Source organism: Panthera pardus, unplaced genomic scaffold, assembly GCF_024362965.1.
Source record: "Panthera pardus isolate Hobbes unplaced genomic scaffold, ASM2436296v1 HiC_scaffold_2, whole genome shotgun sequence".
Classification (NCBI taxonomy): Eukaryota; Metazoa; Chordata; class Mammalia; order Carnivora; family Felidae; genus Panthera; species Panthera pardus.
Genome location: NW_026526765.1, coordinates 82,602,383 through 82,615,646, shown reverse-complemented (window position 1 = coordinate 82,615,646; position 13,264 = coordinate 82,602,383). Strand labels below are relative to the sequence as shown.

General features: G+C 38.5%; 1 protein-coding gene across 1 annotated transcript in view; it reads right to left on the bottom strand.

The window, feature by feature from the left end:
- Positions 1 to 13,264, bottom strand: part of KIAA0825 (KIAA0825 ortholog) — a 385,059-nt gene that overhangs the window by 223,524 nt on the left and 148,271 nt on the right. The window contains exon 14 of the mRNA XM_019428780.2: positions 11,880 to 12,019. Within this exon, the coding sequence (XP_019284325.2) occupies positions 11,880 to 12,019 (140 nt within the window). The remainder of the gene's footprint in view (positions 1 to 11,879; positions 12,020 to 13,264) is intronic.

The following is a 13,264-nucleotide window of genomic DNA, read 5'->3' as shown; positions in this document are numbered from 1 at the left end:
GGAAAAACACCTTAACTTGACAATAGCTAGGCCTCCAGTAAGTCTTTTGCATGTGAGAGTCTCTTTGGAAATTCCCTCTTGACTTGATCTCCCCAGACTTGCCCCACAGTTACAGTGCAGCTTTTCCTGCCCGTTGGTCCTGTCTCCCGGCTTTAATAAAATCACCTTTTTGCACCAAAGATGTCTTTAAGAATTCTTTCTTGACCATCGGCTCTGGACCCCACAAACCCCCCACCACCCCAAAACTTCATCAATCTCCATGTTTTTTAACAAATAAAGAAAATAAGTCTTAAAGAGCCTGATGATAAATAAAATATAAAAGTTCTCTACAAGTCATCAAGAAAATAGCTACATTCAAGAGAGATTTTTAATTGGACAATTGACTCCAGTGTCTTGAAAACTGATCATCTTTATAGAGAAGGCACAGGTAATTCTGTGTATTTGAAAATTATTATGTAATATCTACAAATTTATAAATGTAGATACGCAAACCTCTTTGAAACAGTTTTGGCTCTATCTACCTGTATCTACTAAGGTTCCTCTCCATACTTTTTATAAGATAAGATTTTCTCCAAAGTGCATTTCATGGTATGTTAATGTAGTAGCCCATATGTTCTGGAAGTGCTGGCTTCAACAATATTAAATAGTTTTGTTTTCTGCAGGATTTCTCAGAGCCTTTAATTATTCATGAGCCCTGTGCCTCTCCAAGAAGGGATTTTAGTATATAGTGTTTTAAAACATTTTTGACCATAAAACCTTTTTCTAGTATTACATTTAGCAGGAGTACTATTCTATAAAACTGAATCTCGGAATCCTGGCTCTACTGTTTACAAATAGACTCTTAAATTAACTTCAAGCCCTTTACGTTTGCAAATGAAAGTGAGCATTTCAAATGAAAAGGGAAGCAAGGTAGAAAGAAGTGCAAAGTTTTACTCTGCATAAGGAGATTGCCAATTTGAAAAGAAATCTGGTCACCAAAGTTGGATTTAATTTTAATTCAAATGAATCATTTTGGGGCAAACAAGGATTTTGCTTTACCAGTAGACACTGGAGAGAATAACATGGGGCGCCAAGAATAACATGTGGCTCAGTCGGTTAAGTGTCCGACTTTGGCTCAGGTCACGATCTTGTGGTTCACGAGTTCGAGCCCTGTGTTGGGCTCTGTGCTGATAGCTCGGAGTCTGGAGCCTGCTTCTGATTCTGTGTCTCCCTCTCTCTCTGACCCTCCCCCCATTCATGCTCTGTCTCTCTCTGCCTCAAAAATAAATAAACGTTAAAAAATTTTTTTTTAAAAAATAAAAAAATAACAAAGCACAGCCAAAAGAGGTCTTGAAAAACCGATTCTTAGCCCACAGATTTATATCAGGTTCTAACCATCTGATTAAGAAACATAATGAAATTATACGACTGGCAGGCACCTTACAAGGAGGTCAGTAAATATTTGGTCAATAAATGAATAAACATTTGTTGAGTCAATGAATAAAAAGTCTTCTAGCATTCGTGACAACGGTGACCTAGTTTCTTTTTGAATACTTACAGTGGTGAGATTTCCATTACCATTCCAGGCAGCTGTCCCACTGCTGGACAGCTCAAGTTATGATATGAAAAGATAGGATTCAGGAAGCATAGAGGGAAAGGTTCGGACCTGAGGTCCCTGGGTGGGGAAAACCACATATTTTGGAACAATGCTGGGCATGACTGACCATAGCAGACTTCCTTGGGGGTAAGTTCCTCTTAAGCATGTAACAGACACCACTTACTCCCCCTCATGTTCCCATCAGGAATTTGACAAAAGTCCTGACTATAAAAATAAGTAGTAGACCATAGAACGGTACAGCCATAGACCATTATGGAAATGGGCCAATCAAAAAGAAATGCCTAGGCATTTAGAGTTACCTAGCCAATAAGGGTAGAACCTGAGAAGGAAAATGGGGGAAGGGAAGCACCCCACCTTCACCACCAAAACCCGATTTAAAAAAGACCCCTGCCTATTCTCACAGGCATTCATTTTCCAATGCCCCCTCTCTGTTAAGACAGCTTTCATACTATTCTTACTTTCTGTAAGAAAGTAATAAACTTTTGCCTGCTGCTCTTTTTATTCTGTGTCCACCTCTTTATTCTTGGAAGCAGGGAGACAAGGACCCTAGGTGTTGAGGTAAAGAATACTGAAACAAAGTTACCAAGCTGTTTTTTTTTTTCATTTTTAAGAAACATTACACGATACTGTTATCAGAAAGGGGTATAGAAATCTACTCTCCTCTCTTTAGTAGATAAAGAAAAGAAGCACAGAGTTGTAAACAATTTCCTCAGGTATCATTAGGGATGAGAATTCAGGTTTTCTGACTGACAGAGTGACAGCCAAATCCATCTCCTTCCAACTTATTCCCAAGTATTTCTACTTGCTGACGTGAACAGCTTTTTTTTTTTTTTTTTTACATTCAGACTTAAAATATTCGAAGATAGCTATCCTGCCTCTTCTAGTCTTTTCTTCTCCAAGTTATACATACCCAGTTCACTTAAGCAAGGTATGGCCTAGGTAACATCTTAGCAGTTTCACTCTTTTTCTTTTTTTTTAAGTTTATTTATTTTTGAGAGAAAAAGACAGAGCATGAGTGGAGGAGGGGCAGAGAGAAAAGGAGACACAGAATCTGAAACAGGTTCCTGGCTCTGAGAGGTCAGCACAGAGCCTGATGTGGAGCTCGAACTCACAAAATGTGAGATCATGACCTGAGCAGAAGTCAGATGCTTAACCGACTGAGTCACCCAGGGGCACAGTTTTCACTCTTAATGGGCAATCTCCCTTTAAACAAGTTGTGTCAAGAAAAGACCATGATATTTCAGGCAGGATCTGATAACCACTAAGCATAGGTGGATAACTGGTCCAAATTGTGCAGCTGGCAGCCCTAGGGAGTGAGAGATAAGTTTTGAGCTCCACCTGGACCCCCAGTACGCAAGGTCCCTAAATGGCTATACAGTAAATCCAAGTCAAAGCTATTTCAAAGGGAAATTGTAGGCAGATATCAAGCCTATCTACCCAGTGGGAATGTCTACTCAGACCTTGGGAGAGAAGTTAAAATTGTCATGCTAGCAGTATGTGCAGGTCTCCTCTCCAGATGACTACACTGCAGAGAAGTACTAAAGCCACCGTGGGAGCCTGGGTGCTGTACAATATTCTAGAGCAAGGGTTGGCAAGCCTGGGGGACAAATCCAGGCTGATGCCTGTTTTCAACAGACTGATTCCTGTTTCAAGCAAAGAATGATTTGTATGTTTTTAAATGGTTGGAAAAAAAAATCACAAGTAGGATATCCTTTGTGACACACAAAATTATGTAAAATTCAAATTTCTGTGTGCATAAATAAAACTTCATTGGAATACAGCTGATGGGGCTCCGACATGTTACCTCAAATATAGTACCTAGGCATACTGAATATTTTAAACACTGGAAAGAGTTTGAGAAAACAGCAGAAGCAGGAAGGTCACTCTGACCTTCCCCCTGCTCTTCTCTCCTGAAACAGGACAGGTGCCCTCTCTATACCAGGAGGGTAGGGGCATCCCTGTCTCTGAAGTCAAAAGGATACTAAGAAGGATCCTAACAAATAGGCCCTGCTAAGTTTCCCCCAACTTACTAATTTCATACCCTTTGACCTATCGTATTTCTCCATGACTGTCCATTCTTCATTGAACCTAGCATAAAAAGGCTCCAGTTTAACGGTTTCTTTGGGTCACTCCTGTATCAGAAAGCAAGCAAGCAAGCAAGCAAGCAAGAAAGAAAGAAAGCACGTGGGCAGCTCAGCCAGTTGTGTCCGACTTCGGCTGAGGTCATGATCTCACAGTATGTGAGTTCGAGCCCCGTGTAGGGCTCTGCTCTGTGCTGAGAGCTCAGAGCCTGGAGCCTGCTTCTGATTCTGTGTCTCCCTCTCTCTCTCTGCCCCTCCACTGCTCACACGCTGTCTCTCTCTCTCTCTCTCTCTCTAAGAAAAATAAACATTAAAAAATTTTTTAAAAATGTATTTCTATTCTTTTTCTCTTGTTAATGTATCTTTGTCAGTTGAATTTTCAACCTGTTCAGAAGCCCTAAGAGTGTTGAAGAAAACTTCTTCCTCCCCTACACAGCCATGCTCATTTGCTTATGACAGTGGTAGAGTTTGGTGGCTGTGACAGAGATGGAAGAGTTGACAAAGCCTGAAATGTTCACTATGTGGCCCTTTGTACAAAAGTTTGCCAGCTCCCATTCCAGAATACTGGAAGAAAGTGTACATGTATTCCAAATAATCTAATAGTGAAGGACATCGTCCATCTACTCCCAAATAACTTACTTCAAGCAAGTAGCCATCCGCTCTTCAGAGCAGCCTTTGCCTATTACCCAGTCTGTCAATCTTTCTTCAGTCACTCTGTTTTATAAAAGCACTCCATGGCACTTATTAGCAGCTGAACTTATCCAATTTTTAATACCTCCTTACTTTATAAGGTCCGTCCTCTCCAATTTTCCCCAGCAATTAATCCCCCCGAATGTAAGGGCACTATGGCATGTCACATTTACCACTCTATCTCCGACTGAGAACAGTGCCTCATACCTAGTTAGAGCCCATTAAATATTAGTCTAATAGAGAACATATTTGTAAAATCAAGTAACCGAAATTTTCAGAAATTAATTCCAAAGAATGTTATTTCTTATTTCTAAGAATGAATACCTCCATAAAGTCCCATGTTTTTATTTTAGAAATTTATTTAAAAACAATTGATATACTGTCACAAAATAATGGCTCTTCTCTCTGCTAACAAGGACCACTTAAATATCAAGTGGGCAATTTATTCAATTTCTCTGAATCCAAGTTTCATCATTTGCAAAATGGTCCTAATAATCCAAGGGTCATAAATGAAATAATATGTTAAATCGCTCTGAGTTGTTGGGGACAAAGATGCTACATAAATTCATGATAATAGTATCACTTGTAATATAATGCCCAATCATTTTGCAATGCTAACACCAGAAGCACATTAACTGCTAAAGAAGACACATGTTCCTATAGTTATATTAGACATTTTCTAGGTGCCATGAAGAGATAGAATATAAAATATTTCAGCCACTGTCAAGCCAGATTAGATTTGATTCCGTGGAAGAGAAGCATTATAGCAAAATTCATGCTCCCAGTCTCCCAAGCTGTGTGTGAAGGTTCCCAAGGAGTGTTACAATATTTAGAACTTGAGAATATTTATTTGTCCCAGTTCTCATCTTCACGTGCTAGCATCTTGACAGCTGCTCGGTCAATACCTTCTCAGGCACAAGGCCTTAAAGGAGAAACTCTACTTCCTAGGAAGCACTTAAATTTATGCTTAGACAGAGGGAAGGATTACTGACAAGCACAAGGAGAGACCACTGCATAGGGACCACAGGAGGAGTGATTAGAAAAGAAAAATACATCAGATGTATTCTTCCAGGCATTCAGTATAAAAGAAGGAAAGAATCTAATACAAATTAAGTACCTACTAAGTGCCAAACAATGGTACTTCGTATTTATTTACTTTCTTAAACCTTAAAATGAACACATAAGATCAATATTAGTACTCCATTTAAAAATGAATGAAACGGAATTGCTTCATGGAAATTTAATTGCCATTTATTCACTCACTCACTCATTCATTCAATAAATGATTTCAAGTACACTCTATGTACTAAAGAGTCTAGAAGGAGGCCAAGCACTGCGGATACAATGATGATCTATCTGCCCTCCTGGAACTTGCACCCACTGAGACAGACGTTAAGTACATAGTTACGTTAATTCAGCATTCACTTAAAATTGTAACAAGTGTTACAAAAGGAATCATGGTAGGACCTTTTGGAACAATCAAAGATGACTTCCTAGGAAGTAATATTCAAGCTAAAAGAGGATTAGCGGCAGCCAGGAAAATGAAGAGGGAAGAGATTGTGGACACACAAAAACCACATTTCAAAGGTTCTGCAGCAGAAAAGAACTTGTCATACAGGCCAAGTAAAAGGTAGTTGGTGTTAAAGTACCTGCCTATTTTCTCACGACACTTCTGCAGGGCCCTTGCTGTTACAGATACACAAATCTAGGATGCACAACCTAGACCAGAAAATGCATGTTAAGCTAGAGGAAAGCAGGATGCAGTATGTTGGATGAGTCAGCCACAGCCAGAGCACAATGGGTGTTGCTCATGTCTCAAGAAGAGGATCCTTACCCTGTAAGTAGTGGGCAGCCACTAAAGGGATTTAGGAGGGGAGTGACATAATCAGATCAATACTGAGATCACGCTTTCTGACTATGTGACCTTCCAGATAAAATGGTTTATAAATATTCCTAGGTAAATATTGTCTCCTTACAAGCCAGTAATACACTGGAAAGACAAGCCACATAGTCAGATTCTTCGCCTTCTATAGCAACTATAGAAGGAGTCTATAGACTCTTTCTTAGATAGCCTTGCTACTCAAAAGGTGGGCCAGGGACCAGCAGCAGCAGGGGCAGCATCACATGGGAGCTTGTTAGAAATGGAGAGACCCAGGCCCCATCCCCAAACCTATTGAATCAGAATCTGCAGTTTTAACAAGCTTCCCAGGTGACACATTTGCATTTTAAAGTCAAGAAGCTTTGTTTTACTTAATACCCTATAAACACACCACCCTCAGAGAAACTCAGCAGACCCTAGGCAATAAGTGATAAATGTTTCTGGGACTATAATAGTTCTACAGAGCCCATTGATACTCTTTTTAAAAAATTTTTTTATGTTTAGTTATTATTTGAGAGAATGAGACAGAGTGGGGATGGAGGAGAGAGGAGACACAGAGAGAGAGAGAGGGAGACACAGAATCCGAAGCAGGATCCAGGCTCTGAGCTCTCAGCACAGAGCCGGATACAGGGCTCGAACCCACGAACCACACAAGATCATGACCTGAGCTCAAGACTGGCTCTTAACCAACTGAGTCACCCAGGCACCCCAGAGCCCACTGACATTCTAGTTCATCATCATTCTAGGACAGGATGGACACTTGGTTGGAAAAGACTAGAGCAAAAACACACAAAAATGGTTCTACTGTTCCTAATAAGAATAGGGTACAAATCCAGAGAAGAAAAAAGACTGAACAAGTCAGAGTACAGATATCATCACCAGCAAAAGTAGCTTAGGACATCGACGTTAGGTACACTGAGGGTATCAGGAGGGAGTATATTTTTACTTTTGGTCATCTCCTTCAAGACAGGCATAAAACAGCACTTTGCTCATACTTACAAAGTAAAACAACACACACACACACACACACACACACACACACACACACAGAGTGTATAACAAACACTAAGTTTCTGCCCTAACAGTGCTCTCATTATGAAAAAAAAAAAAATCAGGCTGATATTAACTGTAAAATAAGAGAATTTGAATTGATTCATTCATTTTAAGTCAACCGTCCCTTTGTAGTGGTAGCAGCGTTTTTATCTTAAGAGTTTTGTGTAGATCTGTTTCTTGATTATCTTCACTTTGTTACAAGGCTGAAATGTACACACTGTGCGGAATACAGGCTCCTGACAGCTCCCAGGTTGTGCAGCCCTGCAATCTGGGAAACTCCGGTTCTGCGTAGATAGATGCCAAGGGGTGTGGTGGGGGAAAGCACAATCTCTGGAAGCCAGCTGTCTGGATCAAATCCTGCTTGGCCAATCACATGTGACTTGGACATGTGACTTAATGTCTTAGTTTCTTCATCTTTAAAATGGAGATGAAAATTGTCCAAATTGTCCCTACCACAGAGAGTTGTTTAGGAGGGTTTGTTCACTGAACACATGTAAAGTAGTTAGAAACAATGTCTGGAACATGATAAACATTACGTATTTGCTTGCTTCGTGTTGTTATATTCCACGTGAAAACCACCAGAAACTCAGAAGTTTCACTGGGAGTCATTCTTGGGGCAATGGGCAAAGGAAAGAATGTTAGTCACACTTCATTCAAGTGTCACCAACAGGAAAAGGCCACCTGTTAACAAATATTTGTTCCTTTGTTGCCTCAAGAAACTGTTTGGGCCATGTGGTCTTTGTGAAGTAATTACCAAAACAATCACCCTAGGTTTTTAAAGTCAATGATCCAAAATAGTGTCTTACAACTTTAAAATCCTCTATAAACATTTGTAACTGAGAGTTTTTTCCCTCAAATTTAAGATGTCCTACCTTAAAAATAAAACCAACAAACATTATCTTCTAATGCCAACTGAACGTTACCCTAAGAATGTTATAAACTATCCCCATGTGAAATCAGTTTATGTTTATCAAGTTTTAGTAATGTAATCGTTCCCTGAAAATGCTACATTTTTTTATACAGGAGGAATTATTACCCATAGCAAAAACATGATTTCACTTCCTAGAAGTTTGGAGCCCATGAAGCATATATTATAGGTTAAAATTTTACCATTCCTTTGTTAAATTTTGCTATTTTCCAAAATAGCAGTGAAGTTGCATCTCATACTATAAGACAATCATTTCTGTATATGACCTGCTGATGTTTTTTTTGTTTTGTTTTGTTTTGTTTTGTTTTGTTTGTTTTTTTAAGTAGCCTTCACACCCAGCATGGAGTCCAATGTAGGGCTTAAACTCATGATCCTGAGATCAAGACCTGAGCTGAGATCAAGAGTCAGGGCTTACCTGACTGAGTTACCCAGGCACCTCTATGATCTGCTGATTTAAAAAAATAAATAAATACAAATTCTGATAAATCATTTTCATAGAGCAAAACCAAAAGCTACAGATATAAAAGAGATAAGTGGCATGTGTTTTAGCCTTTATAATACACGACTATGTGTCAAAAAATCTGTACCTAACAGAATTTAATAACTGTTTCTTAGAGAAAGAACTTTGTTTTAAAATATGTATAATGAAAATATGTACTCAAAATCTCTTGATTCTTCTTCCTGAGCCAATTTAACACAAGTTAAGTTTTATCAATTAGACCAAAAAGACCCTATTTATAAAGGAAAACTCTCCCATAAAAAGCTGACAGTTATGTTGCTTGAAACAGCTAATTCAGCATATCTTATTCCAAAATTTTGCTTTTCTAAAAATATGATCAAACTTCTAAATTACCAAATGAGTTCTGAAATACTCTGAGACTTCTAATCAAATGAAAAGAAAAGCTCTGCATAAAATATTACAAATTTATTTTTATGTACATAATAATTTCCATCTTAGTCTAGTTAATAAGATTCCCTGAGTATATTGTTTCTAACTTAAAGTGACAAGACTTCCATGGGAACTTAATAAGTAAGTCAATCAATTGATTAGTAAATTCTGTCACTTCATCCTTACAGTATTCGCAGTAGATAATAAAATTCAATACAAGACAATACCAGAACAGCCATATAACCCTGATCAAACACCTAACAATACTATATGTACCAGAAGGTGGATATAATATTTTTGGCAAGTAAATGTCGTTTTCATTTGGAAGAAAACATGGTTAGATATTCATAACTATGACTGCTATACTTAGTGGCTATATCATTATAGTCAAAAGGTTTGATCACAATTGGTTTTCCAGGCTACTCTATATAACTCTACCGATAAGAGACCAATTCTATTCTGGGACCATGCTTGTGAGTTTCTACGATTATATTAGTGTAACTCTGTAGCCCAGTCGGATAGTATCCAGTCAGTCATCTTGCCTGAAAGCCCCAATTATTAAGTTTAAGGGGAGCTCTGTATTTTATATTCTAACTGATCATTGATTGTACAATCACTAGACTTTTCCTTTTTTTTTTCTTTTTCTTTTCTTTTCTTTTTTTTTTTTTTTTTTAGACTTTTTCCATAAAGCATTGTGGTAACTTGCAAAGGAATATAAAAACTTGTGATCAGCCTAATTACTTAACTGGAAAGACCTGTTAAATACATGTGCATCAGAATGTCTTAGTTGATTCAGCCTGAGAGTGGGCAGATTAAAGTTCTTTCAGATTCCCCTAGCCCACTCCAGGATTTGATTTGCGTGAGTATTTATATAGGAAGGGCAGGGGACAGAAAGCTCCGGCTGGGTTCAGAATCCAGGTTTACCCACCATTTATAAGTGTGTGTGTCTCTAGGCAAATCACATTATCTTAAACTCTAATGTCATTACTTTTAACATAAAGAAAACAATAGTATATACTCTATTAGGTTGTAAGAATCAAATGTGAAGTGCTTGGCACAGCACCTAAAACCTAATAAGCAAACAATAAAAGTTGGCTACTTAAGGAAGTATTTCCCTAATACCAGTTCTCTTCAGGAGAGTGGCCTTAGAGCCTGAAGTTAAAGAAACTGCTTTCAGACCAACTTTGTGAGATTTGAGACCCAAACAGTACTATCTGGAGGCAAAGGGAATAAAGTGAGATTCAGGGATTCAGGGTTTGGGAGAGGGGTAATCTATGAATTTCTGTTCAGAACACAGCAAGATGAGGAGTTGAGGTGCCCTTGGCACCACAAGATTTTATGAGTTTAGGAGCACCTGAGCAGGAGCAATAGTCTCACAAGGAGATCAGCAGTGAAGCACTTTCCCTAAATAAGTGGCTTTTGGGAAGCCATCATCAGGGTGGGTGGGAGAGGAGAATATGGGGAACTTGTTGTGTGCAGATCTGAGGAACTAAAAATTCCCAGAAATGACTGGAGCCATCTGGACAGGAGAACACTATAAGCCTCATTTATATACCAACAGGCTGATAGGGCCTGGTGACATCTGCCTTATTTATATACAAACATAATAACAACATAAGGCAGCATATACTAAAGGGCAAATAAGTTGCCAAGATAGCAAACACTGTGAAGTTCAGGGGAGGAAGAGAACAGGGTCAACTAGAGCATTCAAAGATCTGGAACATCAACTGGTCCTTGGATACTACTGGTGGAGGCTGAGCTGTCTATGGAGGGTCTTTCAAGTCGAAAACAAATGGGTGAGCCAAGGTGTGGAGGGAGCAGGTGCACGTAACTTTAAGGACAATGGGCTGAAATAAGTGTGCATATGTGTGCAGGCACATGCACGCATATAAGTGAATAGTGGGGGATAAAAGGTTAGAAAACTACTCTTGGGTCACATTTGAATGACAGATGGATGGGAATTAGGTACTTCAGGTGATGAAGAGCTAGAAAAAAAAAGAATGTGATGCATGAAACCTACAGTGAAGCTAGTGATTGATAAAGTTAGTCTGGCTTCATGTGGGGTATAGAATGGAAGGAGAGAAACATATAGGGGTATGTGAAAATGGTTAGAAAACTCTTCAAAGATATAACAGGAGAGCAGTGGAATATAATTAGATTGGCATAATTTCACTTACCATTTTCTAAAATAGCACTTACAGGGAAAAAAGTAAATCTAATTAAGAGAAGTACGGTCTTCTATTACTCTTCAATTTCCATTCATACTTTTCTTACAATGACTTCTCTATGTCCCAATGGATATGGCTGTAAGCCACAGTTTGCTTGTTTATAAACTACATAAGCCCTCTTCATGATCCACTGAAATTTCTGGTGTAGTTCTAATGCAATTTCTCTCTTTCTCTGTCTTCCTTTCTCTCCCTCTCTCTTAGATCTGGTTGAGACTTCTGTTTTTGACATTTAACTATGTTTGTATAATATTCTTGGGCATCTCAAACTCCAGATATTAATATATTTCTATATAATGATAGTTATGATAAACTAGAACCACATAAAAAGATTATATTCCCACATTTTGAGGTACCGAAAAAGAATCTTTTCAATAGGTTTATAAAGTGATTCAATATTTTGTTTGCAGCTAACCCCACTGACTGTTGATACAAGGCAGTTGGTTTACATTCCTCTGCCCATGTTCAAATAGGGAAAAAAAATTCATTCAACTTGAGCAATGACTGGGTTTTTTGAGGACATTCTCATATACTCACTTGAGCTCTTCAGCAAGATTCTCAGTAAAAGACCATCTTGATGCAGTAGGGTTTCCAGAAGCAGGTTCCAATTACAACCTGGCTGGGATAAGAGCAGTTTCAATTGACCCTCGGCTGTCAGTCGTCCAGATGATGGAGCCCTTTCGAAATGTAAGATAAAGATAGAGTAATGAAGTTAATTTATCTATGAAATTAATAGCCTTAAAGTACAGATGTAATGCTAACTCCTTTAAATGTCAATTCCTCCTAGATTACTCTGAAAATGCTTTCATGCTTGCTTACTTTAGGGTTGCTCTGGGAAGGAATTACATTTAATCTCAACTAGCTAAAAGCAAATTAACATTTGGTAGCCTGCCAAATTTAAAACTGATACAAAATAACCATGCCTATATTTCACAAGACTATGTCTGTTTTTGTTTCATGGAGCAAATTGAAATTATTTATGCATTTATTTTAATTGCATTTATTTGTTCATTCACCAAATATATGAGTGCCTACTATGTGCTATTAACTCCTTTCATTATTCATGGAAAGAAAGTTACAGTGGGTTTTGACTACTTGTAATTGGCCATGTACTGTGATTGCTGATAAAACTAAAGGAATTCAAAGCTTCTGTCAAGGGTCAACTGTAATCTAATTATTTAATAGTAAAGCCTTAAATCAACATGCAATTATCAGAGCCACTTTAACAGTCACACTGCTACCTACTTGGGTAATCATTTCATCAAAGAGAAATAAATCCAAGGCAAATAGGCTTCTACTTGGGAAGTAATTATCAGTGTTGAATAGAAAATCAAAATCAGGTCTCCACATTACTACATTAATTTACCAATGAATTGGCAGGAGATAAGGAAGTAAAAGTAGAAACTGAAAACTGATAACATTATTCACTTTTTCCTTTTAAGATCTCAAAGTTTAGATTGGCTGAAGATCACAACATCCGAAATCAGCTTACAACCACAACAACAGAAAAGGCAGGAAATGATCGAACTCAATCTGGTTGCGACCATAAGGGTTGTGGGAATAGGGTGGCATTGGGAAGGAACGATGTGACTGAAATGGAAAGGTGTGAATGAGAGCACCATATGCTTAGGAGCAGAAAGAAGCAGAACAAAGGGTATTGCTGAGAGAGACAATTTGTCGCATAATTCCCGGATGACATTTACTGAGTAGTGAACCACCCAGTTACCAGCTTACTCAAGCCAGTGGTTTTCAAAGGTTGGGCCCTGGACCAGCACCAGCAGCATCAACTGAGAACTTGTTTAAAATGCAAATTCCCAGGCCTCATCCTATCAGAAATTCTGCGGTGGGTCCCAGAAATCTGTGTTTTAATGGAATATGACGCCCTCTCGGGTGTGAGAACCACTGTGGTAGGCAGTACTTTC